General features: G+C 46.0%; 2 protein-coding genes across 5 annotated transcripts in view; both read right to left on the bottom strand.

The window, feature by feature from the left end:
- Positions 1-6929, bottom strand: part of LOC142571774 (uncharacterized) — a 112716-nt gene extending 105787 nt beyond the window's left edge. For both annotated transcript variants that reach the window (XM_075680371.1, XM_075680370.1), the window contains exon 1: positions 6582-6929. The gene's annotated coding sequence lies outside the window, so the exon portion shown is untranslated. The remainder of the gene's footprint in view (positions 1-6581) is intronic.
- A 3632-nt stretch (positions 6930-10561) lies between these two features.
- LOC142571776 (calpain-7-like) overlaps positions 10562-21222 on the bottom strand; it is a 35858-nt gene continuing 25197 nt past the window's right edge. For all 3 annotated transcript variants that reach the window (XM_075680375.1, XM_075680376.1, XM_075680373.1), the window contains one exon: positions 10562-14097. In XM_075680375.1, coding sequence (XP_075536490.1) covers positions 13953-14097 — 145 coding nt within the window. In that variant the 3' untranslated portion in view covers positions 10562-13952. The remainder of the gene's footprint in view (positions 14098-21222) is intronic.

The raw sequence follows: 21222 nt of genomic DNA on the forward strand, positions 1-21222 counted from the left end.
AGAATGACTGCTATATATCAAGCGATATCTTCCGGGCCGACCTGCTGATATATAATGCTGCTGGGGACACTTATTGATGATGGCTGCGCAGCGCAAGGGAACAGTACATGAGGGGAAGAAAGGACAGGACACGGTGGGCAAGGGTTTCTTTTTTTTACCCCTTGTACTGTTCCCTTGCGCTGTGCAGCCATCGTGAATTCAAACCGACTCGCTCAACTCCCAATGCTTCGACACTTATTGGCATAATTCTATAGGTTAATGCTATAAGCGGCGTATACGGGTGCAGTGACGTTGTGCTGCCTCCAACTTCGGCTCGCGTTACAAGCCACATTAAAATACTTGCAAAGATACATGTCGTGGATAGCACCTTTACCGCCAGCGGACGACGACAGCAGGGAGACGTTGACAACAGAAGCGCATTGTGCTGTCAACGTCTCCCTTCTGTCCTCTTTCACTGGCGCTAAAAAATGTTATCCGAGTTAGATTACCAACATGCCCAAAACACAGCAATGCTACACATGTCGTGCCCTGGTATCAGGGTCGGCCCTACGTATATAGCCACCATACTTCATTACCCTGTCTCCGGCACCGACGCAGCTTTGACTCCGCTATTCCCTGGATCGGCCCAGTTTATTCGCACGCAAACTGCGCGGAAGAGACCAAAGAAAGCTTCGCTTTGAAAATACAAAAAGAAGGAAATAGCACTGGCCGCTGTAGTTATCGGTCAGCGATTGTGCTTTTGTTTGCCTAGTGTCCTCCGACCGACGCGCCGCTTTCACCCAGAAATAATTTTTCAGGATTCAGTAAGATCGCGACAGTGTGGACTGCACAATCACTACGCACGCGCGAGACCTCGCGGAAAGATATATCAGCCACTCAGTAGGCGCTGAATCTCTTGCCGGCATCTTCCTCTCTGATTCTGATATCACCCTGCCTCCACGGCAACGCCAACCCGCGCAGTTCCGCCGAAATGCGGATTCTACTGCATTTACAAAGCTGTTCATCCCGCGGACACACTGTGCGCCACAGCCTTAGACATTGGTCCACGTAAAATTGGGCCAAGGATAAAGGATAGGAAACGGTCAGCCATCAGTTATTCATTGTTTCAAGTGATGAGACACCGGAGTCGAAGTTGCAGATGGCGTCGACCATACAATCAGCAGCGTTATCACGGGAATGCGCTGCGCTGCGTGTCCCTACACACTCCACAGCGTCATCTGTTTAGATGGAAGTTTCAAGGGTAGTCTTAAACATCAGAGCATGCTTCGCAGCTCCCTACTTCAGAGCCACATTACTTCAAAGCAGAGCAGACATGTTTAAGGAAGCTGGATGCAGCACCGGAGACGTGGAATGCACACGTAACACATGGGACGTGCCACGATAACGACTATCCGACAAAACACGAAGGCGAAATAAATAAGAAAGCGCATTGGTTCCGGCGGGAAAAGAAATAGCTCACGCATTATGAAACAAAACAAAAGAACTTCTGGAGGACGCCGTAAATTTAAAGACGCGAAGGTCATCCCCCCAGGTAGAAATTCTCACGCGGATATCCGACCAACAATTCACGGCGATAATCTGCAGTTGTGCCGAATCATTCAATTCATAAGTCCATCCAACCTAAGCTCAGCATTACCAGGCGCCGAAAGCTACAACGCAATCCTATGGAGACTGACGCTCGTTTTCCCGCAATTATACTAACAGCTGCGCAAGGGGGTCGACGACGTGCGGAGGAGAGCCAATGCCAATCACGTCTCGCTTCGCGGATGCGCCTTCCAAGTGGCAGCCCAGGTTGCCGATGGGCGGAAGACGCCCTAACGAGCTCAACGGCTCGGCTTTCTTTCGAGGCACGCCCGGAACTTGCGCAGAGTCGATACAGGTCGATTGGGTAGTCGCGCTGATTGGGACGGGAGGCTGAACCCATTCCGTTGGATTTGCCGACCCTCATTTGACCGCGCGGTTTTGTTCTGGCCTTCCGCTTGTACTTAGGGCAGGTGAATTAAAGGAGGAAAAAAAGAAGGCTAAATAGTGGACCCCATCCAGCACAACGACCAATTGTCAGAGACGTTGGAGATGGTTTGAAGAAGGAGGAGGCGGAGGTTGCAAAGGGCTGCAGGCGAGGAGCCATGTGCCCACCACTGAACTTTCTCACTGAACGAATCGCACTGACCCCGGACCCCTTCACTTCCGATGCTACTGCAGTGGCGTAGTATCTTTCTCCATTATCGTTTTTTTTTCTCCTTGACACCCCCTCCCCCCTCCGGGGAATGAGCATGAATTTCTCTCTGGCACATTTCCTTGAGAACAAGCATCCCTACAGTCATTCGCATGCGCTTTGTCAAAAGCAACAGCAGCAATAACGGCGAGAGAGAAAAACAACCGCGCAGTGCGCACGGGAGACGGCGGAAACAGTAATTGGGGAGGACGAAGTCGTTCGTTGGGACGGCGGTCTAGCCCTCGTCTTCCCAAATGAGATCCTCCGCTAATTAAGGCAGCGAGCGGTCGCAGTGCGAGATTTTTACGAGGCTGCGGCCGGCCTCCGAATGCATACGGGCGCGGGGGTGCGCGGGCGTTAGTGAGAGAAACGAAGCACGTGCGTTCGCTCGCGCAACCGCTATGTGTATGTTGCACGTGAACAAATATTCACGTGTAACAAGCGTAAGTATCGAACATTACTTTCACAAAGTGCACGCAAGAGTCTGTTGCAGACATATTCACCCTGTTTTCCTGGCACTGATTGAGCGACCGATTAAAAACGTCTTTATTATGCGTTATTATACCGGATACTCTCGCTCTGAAAGTTTCTCACTTCACATGAGATAGGCAGCGGGATAGCAGGGTCGGATATCTAGGTAGGCAGGTATACGTCATGCGTGAGTAAGGCTATTCTGCTGTAATCCTTGTGGCCGGTGATGGGATTTCTTACGCAGCTCGAAAGCGTGAGGCGCCTACCCGGGATCCCATCCAAGGGACGAGGGACGGCCACATCCCCACGACTTTTTGAGGTCAGTACGTCATGCCGTCATTGTGCCGTTATTCGCCGTCGTTATCGTTATCGTATATATCTACGTGTGCGTGTGTGTGATATGCGACAGGGCGCTAAAATTGTAAACAGTTGGGTATTTGACGCCCTCGACTCCAGCATTTCTACGCTTCTAGTGCAAGAGAGAGAGAGCATCAGAAGTGCCAATGTGAGCACTTTGGCTCAGCCGGGGAAGAGACAAAAAGAAAACACAAAGAGAAAGACTCGACGCAAACAAGCTCGCACATGAGTTAAATTACGCTCGCACAGGCCAGTTTATCTCAAGAAACATACTAGCAGTTTGGTCGGCCCCAAAGGGGCCGACGAAGAGGCAGAATTACTGTTCAAGTGTCTTCTTAACTGGCAATCCGTTGTCCGGTCATCCAGTGCATTCGAAAGCGATCGCCTTGGCGCACATCAAATGGGGGACAGCAGAACAATTGGTGCTCGGAGCCGCAACACGATGCACAAATGCAGCTACGGTCCTTCGGAAGAAACATCTGGATATGTCGGTGTTCTGCGCTGCCAGCATTCGGCTCCGACTGAAAGCTCTGCTCCAGTTTCGCAACGTTGCTCCCGTTACAATAAGCACGCCAAGCCTGACTGCCCCCCCCCCCCCCCCGTGGTACTTACTTTTTATTTACTTCACATTTAAAGGCGGTATAGTGTCTGCATAAAGCTGCATCTACTACATTGCTCGTTGGCGGCGGCGGCGGCGGCGGCTGTCTGTTTGCCTCCTGTCCGTCCATGGCGGAGAGCCTGTTGTGTGTCACAACCGCTAACCAGTTGTTCCTTCGGAAACTATATATATGGCACGCATATCCGAGAGGAGGGACAGGCGAGGATTTAATGCAAAAAAAAACAGCAGCTCGGAAGACGCAAGGACGAAGAAGATCGACGTAATGTGTCTTCTTTCTTTGTGCATTTTCTTTTTCCGCGCTTTAAGAGAGTATAATCCCACTGTATTTTCTACCCTTCCCAAAGGTGCTGAGCCGCGCTTCCTAAAAGGCTGAAGTAAATAGCGCCTCTTACTCTCAACAATCACTCAATCTCTCTCTGCCACACGATTCTTGGCCTATCTCACTAAATGGGGACGTGTCACAGAGTTGAGGACCACCCATGCCACCATCCCTCTACTACACCTAGCTCAGGTCAATCTCCCTGTGTTTCCTCAATAAACTCTCTCCCGCTCTGCAATACATTTTCATTCCTTCTCCAATTATCGCTATCCCACTCATCTTCCTCACATACAATCATGGCTCCAGCAGAGCGCCACCAGCTTTTTCTGCAAAAGAATGCTAACTTGGACCGCTTGGTACGTGTTGAATTTAATACTGGTGTTACAGGGTCACTTCTGATCGCGATAGACGCCGATCCGCATAGAAATTCTCGACCGCAATGGGCGAGCAAAGGAGTCAATCGCGACCAAAAAATTCAATCCCCGTCGGGCTTGATTGCGATCAAAAGTGCGCCGTGTGACACCCGTGTAAAAGGAGTAACAGCGCAAGAAAGCGGACGAACTCGAGGAAACGGACAACGCGGTGGTCCGTTTCCTTCTGTTCGTCCTGTCCATAAATGACGTCGTTACTCCTTTTATATTCGCGTTTTTCTATGCCGACGATTGCATAAATGAATGAACGAATGAGCGCAGCCACAACTTGGCTGCGTGGATCAATCGTGGAACAATGTAATTCCATGTCAACAATACGGCTTTAACCTGTCTCTTTCAGTATCCCCTGCGGGGAAAAAAAAATATTTCGCCATTAATTTTATTTTTCTGCGTTATTACTGGAAGGGCACCAGGACATTATACTACGTGGCATCGTGATCGAGGCTCCTTAGATGTAGAAGGACGGAGCTGCGGACACTGCACGACCTCTGCTGTGGACCGCCTCCTTTTTACGCATGCGTGCATCGCCGCGGAGACGTCTCGCACGCTCTGTGCGGCAGAAATTTCAGCTAGTATTTCAAGACCGAGATCGCCAGGAAATCCGTGTCGCGCACACCCCAGCACACCGGTTTCGAACGGATATATAGCGCGACGGCCAGCCGCCACCCAGTCCTCAACGAACTTTACCACACCGGTAGCGCAGATTTACGGCGCATGGCAGCTGCGATGTCAAAACTGGTGGGGAAATAACGTACACTGTACCTTCGCATGTGTCGCTATATCAGCCAAAAGAACTTATCTTCGTGCAAGTACGTGTTTAACTCTGTCCCTGGCTGCATGACCAGACCGCGAAAGAATTGTGGTTTCTATCCTCTTTAAAGCGGTGGCGCTTTTATGCTAAGGTCTTTCGGAGCTTCTTGTTTGACAAAGACAGAACGGCTGGCAAGGATATGAACTGATTACATTATGGGCCAGATTCAACGCCCCGAAAGTCCACAGTGATGGGTCATGAAGGACGCCGCGGAGGAGGGCTCTAGATTAACTTTGACCCCCTAGGTATTTTTTAACGCAAGCCCAATCAGCACGGAATCGGAATGCGGCCTCCGTGACTGGGAATCGAAATGTCTAGCTCTTGAACGCCACGAGCCACCACGGCGGCCGGGTTGATATACGAACCGCCGTGTGTCACTTGACGCACTGGAAATCGATTCGCGGAATCTGAAAACGTCCGTCAGCTGCAACTATACTGCCATTCGTCTACCCTGCTTTTTTTTTTTTCAGCTTTTTCGTGGAATTTCCGTTCCGGAAACACATTAAGTGGGAGACTGCGCACACGTGTCTCTCGTCAGCCAGCGCCCGCATCCCAACGGTTGCCGAGTTCGATCGCTGGGTCATACGCCGTTTCACGTTGACCTTTGTAGGACAGACGAGAGAAAAGCAAGAGACCGGCCTCGAGACGGGTCGGCTTGTGCCACTTCCGCATCACGATAGAACAGCGCAGAGTGTCCCGTATATACATGCGAGGAGCCAGCGGGGAACGGCGTCCGGAGACGGTCGGGACGTCACTGCCTGGCTAGCGCGCACGGCGCAGTGTCGCATTAGCTACCTATATTTCGACGGTTGGAATTAAGTCGCAGATTTCGCCCTGCGATCCGAAAGTGTAGAGTTGCGACGTTCCGTGGTTCCACGACGAAACAGCAAAGTATGCAGTACGTGATAGGCGCAGAAACCTTTTTTGTCGCGAACACACTGTAAATGAGCAGTGCAGAGCCAGAGGAGGCACTGGCAGAGCATATATGACCCAGTTTTCATCCGGAGCAATTTCGGATCAACTATCGCAAGCAATAGTAAACATTGACCGAATCGTTATCAGTTAAGTAATTCACAATTATCCATTTGGTCAGAAATAGTTGCCCAAGCGTTAGAGGCTTTGGCCTTTCGAACCAAAACAAAACGTCACTGACCAACAATACTGCATCAATACAGCACCGGGACATAAACATCGTGTGAAAGCAAATCATCGCTCCAACTGCGTGTACGCTGATCTACTTAGAAAACAACAGTAGCCCTCAGCTGGAAACTCATGGCTTGAAACTGAATGAACGGATAAGTTGTTCCGTCTCAGCTGATCAGACCGATGGTCCCGGAGACTCACGAAATTGTCCTCACCTCACTTATGCATCGCTTGGCACTTCGGCGAGCTTCTCTGCACCCCTTCGATGTTGTCTGATGCTTGGTGCAGTCAACCTTGAGTCACTTGAACCTCGATCATTGCGTAAGTAAGGATAAATGCAGGAGTTCTCACGTCCCTTTGGCACACACAAGAGTTGTTGTGAGCACAACTTATGTAGATTGATGGAAATTTCGCTGATAAATTCTACGCGAGGTATGGGAAAATTGCGGGAGTAAAAATCAACACCACTCAGAGTGCTACGCGCCAGCGCTAGCACTCGTACACACACGCCCACAACGCTGCAGCCGTTACCAGACGACAACTGCCGAGGATGTCCAATCAATAAGAAGTCGCGTTGAGCCGACGCGACGTGGCGTTGCTGTACACTCTGATTTAGCGCTCTTGCCACCACTATAGACATACCATAATCGTCTCCATCATTCTGCTTCAAAGATATGTAGCAAAATATTTGTCCATGGACGTAGTTAGACTTCTATATGACCAATGCCTTTGATATGACTCATAATATTCTTACCATAGAGCTTAATATTATTGCAGAAAATTCTATGATTCTTACCACATTCTTACCATAGAGTTTTCTACGAAAATTATTCTTACACCGTGCTTCCATGGCTTCTATGTGGCTTCTATTATGACTACCTGTGTGGATGAAAGAGAGGTCCTGACGTCATGCTTTTGAAGCCAGAAGTGCATGCAGTCATGCTGGTGTGCCATCTCTCTTTGCGCCTCCAATCAGCTCGCCGGAGCCAAGGAGGATATATAGAACTTGCAATTTTTATATATCCTCCTTGGCCGGCACATAGAGTTTCCTTTTGTAGGAAACTCTATGCGCCGGAACAGATGCATGGGAGAGAGCATGGAGGAAGAAAAACTGAGGAGGGAACCTGACGTCACTTATGAAACCGGAAGTTGGCGTTGCTCTGCCATCATATCGGGATAGTTCTCCTCTCTTGTTTACATTTCTCGCGAAACCACGCCGCGCCATATGGCCGCGCTGCGCGCAACCGGGCTGATCGGACACGCGCGCTCCGCAGCAATACAAACAAAAGGATGTAATCACGATGTTACCGTTGCGGAAGTCACGTTGAAAGAAGTTCATAATGAACTTTACAAATTGGGCCTTGGAGTCGAATCGGCTGCTTTTACCTTTTATGAAAACATACTTCATAAGGCCAGCCACTGTTCTCATCAGCCGCAGGTACCGGTCGCTGCCCACTTCTTGCGCGTGTTTTAAAAAGATCGCCTTTATCGCTGCCTTCTACTTTTCTCTCCTTGGACTTCCTGGGGCTCTCAGACGGACTTGCGAGCTAGACGTCTGGCGATACGAAAATATTGTACGCATTCTCACTGCACTGAAGGAACGCACTGGACACACAAAATACACACAAAGCACAAACACACATTCTCGCTGTAACTGAACATATTCTACGTAACGCTCTACACCTGTGCAGGTGCGCATGAACCTCGAACGCGCTCTGCTTAAAAGACTTCGTGCTGTCGCGAATACTACGAGAAACAACAGTTAAGCAACATGTGTTTTAATGCACAAAAGCAAGTTGTTACTGAACACGAATGTTCTAAAACCAGGACTATACATTCTTGCATAAACGCGCTGCAAATGCACCACGCGCTATCAAAAGCAGGAATCACTGGCTTGTAAGGCGTTCATTGTAGAGATTCTGAAACGCATCAGTTTCAACTTGCGATGGCACGTTAGCACGATTCTGCCGAAAGAGGCAAAATTTCCCGCGATATTCCTTTGTCCGTTGCCATTGCCATATGGCGCGGTACATTACGTACAGCGTTGCATGCGCGTTCATTTCACGAGCTTTATAGTCTCTCCTGTCCCACCTGGCCACAGCAGCATCCGGGAGAGCACGGTCCAGATAACACTGCGCAACAAAACACGGCGTCTTATGGCACGCTTCGAAATCTACGGAGCAACACGTGTGAGCGCACGGCACCATAATAGAGCCACTATTGTGGCCCAAAAGCACGGCTGCTACAGGAAAAGAAAGAAAAAGAAACGGCAAAAAAAAAGGAGACCCTACTATGTAATTTCCTCCACACTTTTCTCCGAGCGCGCGTACAGGGTAGGGCCTCTCCTCAGTTTTCCTTCCTTCATGGGTGCGAGGTTTAAATTTGCATTGTTAGAAGCGCGCCAGAAGTGTGTGCTGCCAACATGCGCAGAACAAATCGTACGAAACTCGTGTAGCAGTTTTAGTGAAGCAGACATGCTCCTGTGCTTTTCGGCACGTTGAAGACGACGACGAAGACCCGCCCCCTGATTACTTGAGTGTGTCTGTTGCTGGCTGACACTCACACTCGTAGACACTGAAGACAACTTTCAAGCTTACACAACACACTAAAAATCAGCTTGTCTCGCGAGCAGAATATGCTGTGAGAAAGACAAGTGCCGCAAAAACTTGTCTCACTCTTTATAGGCAGAGAGTAGCAGCGAGAGCTTCAGGAGCATGAGTTGCTATCGCAACGTTGACGTTTGGGATACAGGTCCCCCTGCTCCTTTGCGAAAAACAGCATGTGGCTTCCTCCACGAGCACTTTCTCTCTCCAACAACACGCCACACTTTCTCCAACACGCCTGTGCTGGCCGGGGCCTCTCGTACGCTTTCCTTCCTACATAACTACCCGGATAACCACCATAACCTGCATGTCAAGCGTCGTCCTCAATTGTACTTCAGGCCATGTGTATTATTGCGTACATCTACTTATTTATGCATACCAAAGGTTTGTGGCGCTATATTGGCTAAATTCTTTGGCTACATTATCATATTAGTTATTTTTACACCAAAAACAAGGAAAACATGTCAGGCATATGCAAGCATGTTCTGTGCATCATTTAACCTTAATTAGTGGGCATGCAGTGCTTAACTAGGAGCGAAGGTTCTGCATTTTTAGTTTTCCGAAGTGCAGCTAGAACGAAAAAGATTCAATTGGATGCTCTGATTAACATAGTTATATTTGACAGGTTATCAACCCACGTCTCTAAGAATCAGCCATATACCAACTGCTAGCACCATGGAACCACCATGGAACCACCATGGAAGCACCATTCAATTAGTCCACCACTCATCCATCAATTTTATTTCACTCTAAAGAACACACACGAGTTTCACTATATCTATAGTTTCGTGCTACGTCAATGCCAGTCAACCCCGGTGGAGAAGTACTTCTACAGCAGTTACAATGAGCTCTACAGGGTGTGTATGCGAAACATTACGTACCTTTCAAGGTTGACGCCTCTAATGAATATTTTATTTGAACTCCACGCTCTAAGGCGTCCTAAATCATTATACATATGCTTTGCTAAGGGCACCCTCCTACAATTTACATTCCCTTTTGTTTTCATAGCGAAAGGTGCCCAGCACCTTTTCGCTTCTTTGCTGGATAATTCCTTACCATTTAACCCTTCTCCCGCCATTTTCACTTCCCAGCGGCATCTTTACTGAGCACCGCACACAGGGCAGTCATTTACACTTCATTTTACTGTATTGCCTGATGTTGGTGAGCAGAGTTTACATGCGTTTACGGTGCAAAGGCACTCTACCTGCATGGAACTGTAGTTGTTTCTGCTTGAAAGCACCTAACAGCTGCCATTTGCCAAATGAAGATATGATAACTGAAATGAAGATATGAAGATATGAAATAATAAATGAGCTTTTGCTAAAAGCTCAATACCAGACTTCACACTGTCGTGCATTGTTCGTGAATGTACCTTTGAAACTCTACAAGTGGGAGTTTTCCGTGTAAAATTCACGCAAATTTTACATGGCAATAAATATGTACTTATTTCACAGCTGCACATGCAATATGCTCTTGAGTTTGGAATCATTATTGCACAGTCACTTGAAAAATACAACAGTGATAATATGCACAACCTTTAGCTGTAACAACAAACTGCTTTCTTCAAGCTAGTGTGCACAGGACAATATGCACACGGGTGGTGGAATTTCATGTTTATTGTTCAACAAAACAAATACACGAGCTCAACATGATTCGTCATAGACCAACATTTCTATAGCTTTAACCATTGTTCTTATCAAGCATTGCAAGTCTGACAAAGAGTGCCAAAGGCAAACTTTCGATAACAACTTAATATCGCCTCCTTACAACCACAGTTCCTTCAGAACACCAGAAAAACAAATCCATCTGCCATAACGATAAACAGTTCGCAAATTGAGCATTAAGAATACATCATATGTGCATAGAGTAGAGCAAGTAAACATTATACATCTTGGACAATTAAAATGACATACTTTTTTTTCCTTTTAACATTTCTATTTCATAAGCTGCCACAAAAATAAACGTATATATTCGTGCAATACCGGTTCACACACACAAGGATGGTTCTTAAATACGATGTAAATATTAAAAGAAAACACATCACACACACTTCACTTGCTTAGTATTTTAAAATATGAAGCAGGAGTCTCAAATCCATTGAGAGATGTTGGCTGCATAATAAAACTGTCACAATCTAAAGGCAAGGTATTCATTCATAAAAGTACAGAAACAAAGTGACGATCAAGAAGCAAATTTCTTAATAACAGATGTTCGACAACTTTGTAACCAATGCAAGGTAAAACAGCTTCCATTGCAAGGTAACATGCTGTCATCTTGTGACAGTCTCCTATGGGCAACTGAAACGCAACATAAGGTCACAAGAAACCATCGGATGTAGCAACAAATATGAAGTGCATACACAGAACTGCTTGTAGAGACAGGAATTGCTGTTTGTGGATATTGTTACTTTTTTTGTAAGTACAATACCATACCAAACATACTGAAACATGTAGCACGGATGTTTGCATTTGAGAAGCCCGTTATCATACACGCAAACTGCAGAAAATAGCGAGTGATGAAAGCATATAGGTAGTGTGCTCAAAAGGTGAACAAAACAAACACTTAAGTATAGTCGCCAACCATTAATTCAGACACGTGTGATTATTCGGACAGCTTTGAGGCACTGCCACAGACTCCATAGGCCTAATGTATAAAGATGACAGAAATTTCAGGCACCTTACAGCAACGGTTCAAACTCTGACTGCATGACTTGTTCTAATTTGCCCACCGAGTTGAGCAGAAATACCTACATTTTGGTTTTGATACGTCGCCAACATGGTCATCAGCCATGCTGCCGGCACCTCCTCACCTATTCGATCCAGTAGTCACCATCTAGGCCCAAGTATCAGGACAAGCCAAGTCATAAGTTGTAAAGGCAACATTTGTAATTTGTCATGCAAGTTCCACGTATCCAGCATTTGTTACTAATTTACACGTTAAATAGCGACAATGGCCCTGGCAACTTCGTCAAGAAAGTCAAGTGCCAACTTGGCCTTTCATTTCTGCCCTGATGAGGGCGGTGAAAGAAGCACCGGACAATGACTGACCGTTGCAGAGAGACCTGCCAGCATTCGGCTATCACAGCACAGACAACTTTTGTTATGTTGCCGGGAGATTCATTTGCATGCAGTGACTGTAGTTTCATCTATCTGTAGCGACAGCATGACAATGGTCAAGATACAAAGTGTCTGGGTCAAAGCCAAGCTTATGTGTGCAGCAACGCATTTACAAACTCTGGCCATATTTTCGGAAGACCACTTTCGAAGATGAGTACTTTCACGATATTTCGCATGTATGTCACTGGTTGCATCGACGAGGAACAGTGTTCATGGCACTATGATAAGACAGCATGCTTGCCACTGTGCCAAGAATGTCATCACTTATAGGTGCCAATTTTGCCCTATTCACATGAAATTGAAGGTATGTAAGAGAGCGGCCATCCAAGAATATGGCACAGCTTTTTTGGCCACTTGTGCAATAATATCATTTATTTTATATGAATCCACTATTTCAAACTTCCGATTAATTGGATGTTTTGGTGGCTCCTGTCTAGTCCAAATTATTGGTCAGCGGCTGTACTAGGAGAAATGCACCTCCATGAGCACAACCTGACATACCGAAGGACACAAGCTTGTGGCATACTACTTCTAACATTAACTGTGCAAACACATACCATATAATTAATATGATATTGTATGAAACAGAAAAAGAAAAGTTTGGATCATGTACCTAAGTGAACCTTGAAGTGGATGCAATGTGAAAGATCAGAACAGTGGTCAGTAAGGCATTTTGCAGGCAACTTCATGTACAGACAATGCAATATCCCAATGAATTCTATGCCCTGAGTTTCATAAACGTCACATACTATACAAGGCAGCAATAAACAGCTGGTTTACATGTGAAGCTCTTGGTGATGACTGCAAGGCAGTGGGGACTTAAAGCTGCCTTCAGCAGCTCCCGTCACAGGCCCAGAACCAATGTCGACATGGTAAATGACAACTTAGTTTGCACAATGCAGCACCAATGATGGTTGTTCACAAACTCTCCACACACTAATGCCTTCCATCTAATAAAGTTAAAGGGTGGCAGAATTATAGTCTATGTTTGATTTCTAGCAGCAAAACATTAATTTCCACATGCACACACACACACGCACAGAGAGAGAGAGAGAGAGACAGACAGACAGACAGACAGGGAACTGTATTGATGGTCCTGAGAGGCTTGAAAAAAATAAAGCGAGTAAAGTGATGAAATTTATAAGCATTTGACACAAGCAACATGGATAACAAGCAACATGGATATGCATGTCAGCTCTTCTCCTTACTTGCTGTTGACATCACGTCAGACACCTGGCTAATAGAGCACCTGACAATAATGTGATTGCAAAGATCAGAGACATTCAAGATACCGCAAGCAGGCTTCAGTGCAGAATGTAACATCACGAATGAGACAGCATCTTTCTAACATTTCCATGAAGAAAACACACTACTTCACCTGCAGTAACCCGCCGTGGTTGCTCAGTGGCTTTGGTGTTTGGCTGCTGAGCACGAGGTCGCGGGATCAAATCCCGGCCACGGGGGCCTCATTTCGATGGGGGCGAAATGCGAAAGCACCCGTGTACTTAGATTTAGGTGCACGTTAAAGAACCCCAGGTGCTCGAAATTTCCGGAGTCCTCCACTGCGGCGTGCCTCATAATCAGAAAGTCATTTTGGCACGTAAAACCCCATAATTAATTCACCTGCAGTGTTGCTCATTGTGATGTTTTCTATAATGTTTATATACCCGCCTTTCCATCAAAATCACGCTCTGCCGAAGTGGGCAATCTGAGATTAACAATTTTGTTTTATCTTATCCTCTGCAAACCAACGGGGTGGTGTTGGCTGAGTCGAGAAGAGTTCTGCATCTTGTCTGATGTGCCTGCCAATCACAGTCAAGAAATTTAGTGATGACCTGGCATGATGACTATCGTGCCGGAGCTACTGCTACTGTATGCGTGACATCTTGAGGGGACAGGTGGCTGAGACAGTGAGGAAGAAAGGCCCTTCTTGGAATGGCTTGAAGGTGGACGGGATCACATTATACACACCAGCTGGCACACGTTCCAGCTCAAGAACTGTGAAGCCAGACCTGAAACACAAAGATCATCAACACAATCAGGCACTACGTGTAGCTTCACCACTACCTGTACAGAACACAGTGAAGTGCACAGCCAGGCACCTTGCACATGGAAATTAGCAATTTTCTGCAATCTGTTAAATAATATGTAGGTGAACCTTGGGAAATAAAAACTGCTCAAATGAGGTAATACCGTCTATGTTGCTAGAACGAAGAAAATATGTATACGCAGAGGGGCAAGGAAGGAAAAGACAGCAATAACTAGCAAACTAATGCATTTTCTTATTCCCAGCAATGTGCCGTTTTCACTTTGAAGAACCACCAAACAAAAGCCCTACAAAAAACTCTCCGGCACTCCTAATCGGTTTTGGTTGAATTCATATTTAGGCCCCTCAGCAATTGTGACTAGAATTTGTCCCATCTCCATGCAAGCAACATTTAACGATTGAGAAAGACCAGAATAGGCCAGTTTCAAAGCCACCGCCAGTCTTATCACTTGGCTTCTCATTATCACTTCTCATTTTTCTCTGCAGCCTGTGTTCGGGAAAGCTATCTTTCATCTATTTGAGCACAGTTGAGGTAGACTTAACACTTACAATGATGGCATGGCCATGCCCACATCATACTTGCACCGGAGATGCTGGAGGCCATTATAACCATTCTGGCAGTTACTGCTCGCCAAACTAACCCTCACAACAAGTTACATCAATCCAAACACTAGCATCCACAAGTGTGCTCCATTATGAAAAAAAGTTTTAAGAAAATAGTAAAGCTAGTATAGTTGTCTTGTGCTCAGCATCTTGAAACGCATGCAAAAGATGATTCCACGGAGAGAAGGAATGAGTAGAATGAGCACCAGGAGCAAACACTACCATGTATTGTCTTTAACCCTTACTATTAAGATGCTGAAAAATACAAAATTGCAGGAGAGCTGCTGGCATACACGACAATACTGTGCCAATGCACAAGAACAACCAAACTGCCCACACTTCCTTTTAAATGCTATCACAAATAACATACCAAAAGGCAACATAATTAACTGAAGCACTTGACCTAAAGGCGTATTGACATGATAATTCCAACTGTTCTTTCTTTTTTTGCGTTAAGTGAAGGTCAGGGGCCTCTATAACAAACTTTGGCAGGTTTCAGAGTGCTCTAAATATTGTAATATACTCTTGACTTCCGTTAATTCGATTCTGACGGGACCGATGAAACTGTTCAAATTAAATAAAAGGCAGAAAAGATGCCTAAACACTCCCATGAGTTATAGTTGGGTACAACTTTAGAAAAACGCGGACCCCGCCCAGATGACCGAAGCGCGACAGCCGAGTGCCTCCGCGACTAAAATACTCCCGCTCAAAAAACCGAGCTTCTAAAACGCGTAATTTTCGGTATAAGTAAATATTTTTATATTTGGATTACTGGTTTGGTAGAGCTTTTGTGATTGGAATGCTACAGCACATGCCGGATCGCGAGAGAAACATAATCCCATGCCTTCTACAACGCTGTGTGTTGATCATCTGCTTTTTAGCTTCATTGCAAGGCACTAAACTAGAAAGAGCAGTTCTGCATGACCTTTGTGCTGGTTTACATGTAAAGTCAACCGCAAAAGTTTACAGGACGCAGGATGTGCCAAGAAGCTGAATTCTCGCGAAGCATGGTCACACAGCCTCGAATTAAATGTTCCAGCATGTAGTAGCCTTCGCCGCCTACACAGTGATCCATTCAATACGAAGTGTCATGCCTTAACAGCGCAGGAATTCACATTTGAAGAGGAAACCGCATCCCGTAAAATTTTGCTGTTGACTGTACACAGCACATTTACTATTCGCTTTCCGAGCTTAAGATGAATCAGTCGCTATTTAACAAGTACTTAAAAAAACAATGCATTTATAGAAACCAATACAAACCTCGAGAAGACGATCGAGGCAGCAAAGGTATAAAAGTACTTTATTCATCGTTTTATATGAATAATCTTGGTTTTAAATAGTATAATAAAATTTGTATTTCTTGGTTTTGTGTTTTCAGAAACTTATTTTCAAGAATGTGATAGTTTTTTTTTTTTTTTTAACAGCGACCCAGTGCACGAACACACCCACTGCTAATATTAGGCACCAGACTTTGGAAAGCATTGCTCATCGTAAATTTGGAGCAAAACAAAACACCATGGAAAAAATACGCAGGATGTTTGTTTGCAGTGGTGTGTTGCCGCGGGATCCTGTTTTCAAATGAAGCGTAGTGCAGAGTCAGCGATGCTCATTGCAATCTTTCGTCACCGGATCACGGCTCCGAAAAAATGCACGCAGCACAAATGGTGCATTGTAGGCTCGCAATAATATGTCCGGCATGGTAGACCACCACAAACAATTTGGGAATCCACTCTGACAAGGGGCAGAAGCAACATGATTGACGCGACTCAGCCCAATTCGAAGCGTGGGTGGCCATCTTCTTGATCGGCAGGGTCACTGGCCAGCCGGCTCATGACGTCAGTCTAGAGTGCGCCCATTGGTGGAGGCTCGTGTGAGTAAACACCCCTTTTTTCTAAAGTTGTACCTGACTATACTTAGAAATATTGCCTTTGACATTAGCTTCACCGCCATACAGCGTGTTATGTAGTGAAGCATACTAATTAGCGAAAGGTGCCACTGTTATGGGACACAGCATGTGTTAATTTACACACACACCTGCGCCATCTCAGGTCACAGTACAAGCACCAAGACACCTAATAAGCTTACTGGCAGGCACTGAGAGTCTTAGATAGACTCCGCTCTTTTTTTTTGGCGTTAAAGGGACACTAAAGACAATTACAATGTCAATGTGGACTGTTTAAATACCATTCCAGAAAGCTCGCAACGCCTGTTTTGTGCCAAGACTTAGTTGAAGAGAAAATTGCATCTGAAGGGTACAAATACCTTATTCAAAATTCAAATCTCCCGCCACCCAACCGGGGCAGTGCTGACGTTGCATGCACCCATAGAGTTTCTAAATAAGTACCCTAGAGGGAAATGTGGCGCTAGTGAGTACGGAGGCTCTCCTAAGCATTGCCTCAACCTACATGGGAATGATTGGAAGAACAGGCTTTGGATTGACTTCGATCTTTAGACTAGTGGCGTTAGCATGCGGCACAGTAAATGAAACTATACTAAAATCTTTTCGCATAAAATCAAATTTTATTTCTGCTGTATCTTACATAATGCACAATATGTCACATAAACTTTGTACGACTTTGCGATTGAAGCACAGTTTACCACCAGGGCACACCAGGGTATGCACTGCCCCGCAGTGCTGTTCCCATTTTAGCGCCAGTGAATAAATATTTATTTTTACAACAGCAAAACAACAGTGCATGTACTTATATAAGAATACTCATCAAGTATATGTAGAAATAAAAATTTTGCATTGTGAGAAAGTGTTGCGCCTTTGAGAGGAATGCTACAAGTGTCGTCTGCTGTGACGCCTGCTCACTGTGAACGCAAGACTTTTCACGCAGATGATAGGAACTTGCGAACTCTCTCGCTTTTTCGAAAGGCTGCGTCGGCTGTCATGATTGCTGAACGCATTTAAGTACTTTTAAGCACATCTACTGCAGTGCTAGCTGGGACGCTTGTGGCCTCATACGAGTATGCTTCACTAAATTTTATATTGACGTACCGCTACTTCTGAAGCATGTGCCAGCATTTGGTATGGCGTGGCTTTGCGCTTACCCATTTTGCGACAGCACGCCATGGAGCAGCAACCTTTCCTACCACAAGTATGTTTTTGTTCTCAAATGTACTGAAACACACATTTCAACGAGCAATGCGCAATGAAGCCCTCAATCAAATTTGACTGTCAACCCACTAGAAGTACAACTGTCTATGTAGTAAACAAAATGCGTTATACAAGCAGTCAGCCTTCTTTCTATTGCCCTCCGCATTACTAGTAGAACAAAGTTACTGGCAGGTTATTATAAACCCAGCACATATGTGCAGCTAAACTTTACAGCTATAACGCTCGCACTGCAAATACAAGCACGTACAAGAAGCCTGTAGCAAAACAGTAAGTTGCATCTGCATATTGACCACGCTAAGAGCGACTGAACAAAAGATATTATGTGCAACAGCAAGAGACAGCAAGAGACCAGCGTGGATGCAAACGAGGAAAGCCAATATTCTATTTGACATTAAGAGAAAATAATCGAGCTGGGTAGGCCATGTAATGCACAGAGCATATAACCAGCGGACCGATAAACACTGGCCCGATCAGTCAGCCCATAAGAAAGCACCAGTAGATGCTCAATTGCGACACATTTTAATGAAAGCTTGGGCGGCGCGGAGTTGAGCAAAAACAATGCCTTTCAACCGTCCGTGTTGTCATCAAGGGTAATTTTGATGAGTTCTTTTTTTCTAAAGATGAAGTAGAACTGGGCAAGTAGCATTTCATTTTGTCTTATAATACAATACAAGGATGTTTTTTGCAATGAGTGGTTCAATACCACTGAGAGAATTTAACAGACGAGTGCTTTCATCATCAGGCAAGTACTTGAATATCCCGGGGTAATCTCTAATCAGGTCGTGCATTTACCTCAATTTCTCGATTATTAAGGCTCTGTTCATGATAATTGACGCCTTAGAGATTCTCAAGCACTAATCCATCACTTTAGCATGACTTAATATTTGCCTTTAGTGTCCCTTTAAACATCCCCTTAATTTTTTTAGTTTTTCATCTCACCATCTTCCTTTTTGCTAGCTTTCCCAAAGCACGGATGGTTCTTGTCTGCTTCTTGGTACACATCATGTGCACACACGTATAATTAATGCTTACTAGGCCCCATTATGGTCTCACATACGAGACGCATGGCGGGTAAATCGAGGGCTCAAATCATAACAGCAATGTCAGTAACAGTTCTAAATGCATGCCAGTATGCTGATTAGGCGTTTAGGTACTCGTACCGTGACCAGAAACAGTGCCTGCATGCCTGTAGAATTAAGGAATGCATACTATGGCCAGTGACAGTGGCCCCGTTCTATGTTTGGTGCAGTTAACTGCAATAAACTGTGTATGCTTCACTGCATAACACAGCTGTATCGCGACAGGACTAACTAGTCAAGTTCGAATTATTCGGCGAAGGCTAATTTTGAGACTGAAATAACGGAAGTTTGAACCCACAGAAATGAATGGGCGCCAATCGGAACCTTTGGCTAGGATTGAATGAACCAAAAGATCAAATTAGTCAGAGTCTAATTAAGCGACGTCTACTGTAATAGCTTTTCTACAGCCAGTTTTGGTGTTGTTTTTACTGTGTTGAGGTGTCATGCAGCAGAAAGTGGTCACGGTGGAGCAAGACAATGCAATGTTTTGACACTCATTTCAGCTCGCATGGTTGTCTGTTATGCTGGTAGGTAGAGCTCAGATGGTAGAGCGGCTGCCCCGGAAAGGCGGTGGTCTCGCGTTTGAGTCCCGGACCAGGACAAATTTTTCTTCAACTATGAGGCTTTTCTTTTGAGGAACCCGTATGGGTTTTCTTTGTAGCAATTGATACGAACAGGTGGATGTCTGATTTTCCCTTTATTCATTTTCTCTCCACCTAGCGGGTTTCCACAGAACTACTACGTCACACTCTTGCCTTTGCTTCGTGTTGTAGACAAATTCGACTTCGCCCTGCCATCTGCTACCCACCTGGTTAGCTCAGATGGTAGAGCGGCTGCCCCGGAAAGGCGGTGGTCCCAGGTTCGAGTCCCGGACCAGGACGAATTTTTCTTCAACTATGAGGCTTTTCTTTCGAGGAATCCGTATGGGTTTCCTTTGTAGAAATTGCTACAAACGGGTGGATGTCTTATTTTCCCTTTATTCGTAAGTCAGTGCCGAAGGTGGCAAGCGAACGAAGTCTACGGAACTGAGGCGACTGGGGGATGGTTCAGCGGGGTCCAGAACAGACAGGTCAAGGTGGAGAATATGGACTGAAGAGTCCATCAGAGCGGACTGCGCGATGAGGAAGTCCAGGCTGAGAATAATGTGGGGACAGTGGGCGATGATGGCGAACAGCACAATAGTAGATCGATCGGTGACAGAGACTCGAACGGCCCACATACCAATTACGGGAGCTGTTCTGTCGTCGGCGACACAGACGTCGAGGCGGGTGTTATTATTTTCTTCAGGCAGTTACGAAGGTCAGTGCTGATGACAGATAAGTGCGCACCAGTGTCTGTCTATAAGAGCAGCTACAGGAACGCTGTCAACTTGCACATCAAGAAGGTTCATATGAGTTGCAATGTCAGCAAAGAAATTGGCGGCGTAGGGGGCAAAGCAGCGTCACTTCAAGGCACTGCATTGTCTCGTTTTCCGGCTGCGAGTGTCCGTAGGGAGTCAGGGAATATGAGCGACGGGGCTGGGGCGAGCAAGATTGTTGGCATTGGGGCAAAGGTGACCGTGAATAGGGGCGGTTCTGCGCAGGAGGTTCAGTGGCAGCATTGTTGGACTGTGCGGCATAGGGACGAGAATAGCCGCTTGGGCGACAGGAGCCAGTATACGTGGTCTGGGCTGGGGAACTCCAGCAACTGTTACAGTGGCGATAAATGTGCCTGATTCGACGGCAGTGAAAGCAAATAGACTTGTAATCAGCAGTGCGCCATTCAGACGAGCTGCAGAAATGGGATGAATAATAATGTGTGAGATGGGGTGCAATCAAATAATCTGGGTCAGCATCAGGGTGATGGGCCGCACAAACAGAGTGAAGACCCATGTTGGGCAACTCTTGGCGTACAACTGCCTGAATCAGGGAAACCGTGACCACAGGTGTGCTGAAGGAGCTAGATTCAAAGGCAGCTGGATGGGTGGCCTCAATTTCTCGTCATACAATCCGGGCAACATTGTCAGTGTTGTTGGAACAGGGAGTGTCGGCACCGGAAGATGTCACCGTGGTGTTTGGTAGGTGGGCAAACATCCGTCAATAAGTCGGCTTTTTGAGAGTTCCAAGTGGCGGCACTCTTTGATAACTGCGTCCGCCATCGCCACATTGTTGAAGGCAAGTTGAAGGCGTCATCAATAATACCTTTCAAAATGTGAGAAACCTTGTCTGGCTCAGTCACATGTGCAACAACTTTGCGGCACAGAGCCAAGACATCTTGAATGTACATGACGTAAGGCTCTGTTGACATC

Source organism: Dermacentor variabilis, chromosome 2 (genome assembly GCF_050947875.1).
Source record: "Dermacentor variabilis isolate Ectoservices chromosome 2, ASM5094787v1, whole genome shotgun sequence".
Taxonomy (NCBI): domain Eukaryota; kingdom Metazoa; phylum Arthropoda; class Arachnida; order Ixodida; family Ixodidae; genus Dermacentor; species Dermacentor variabilis.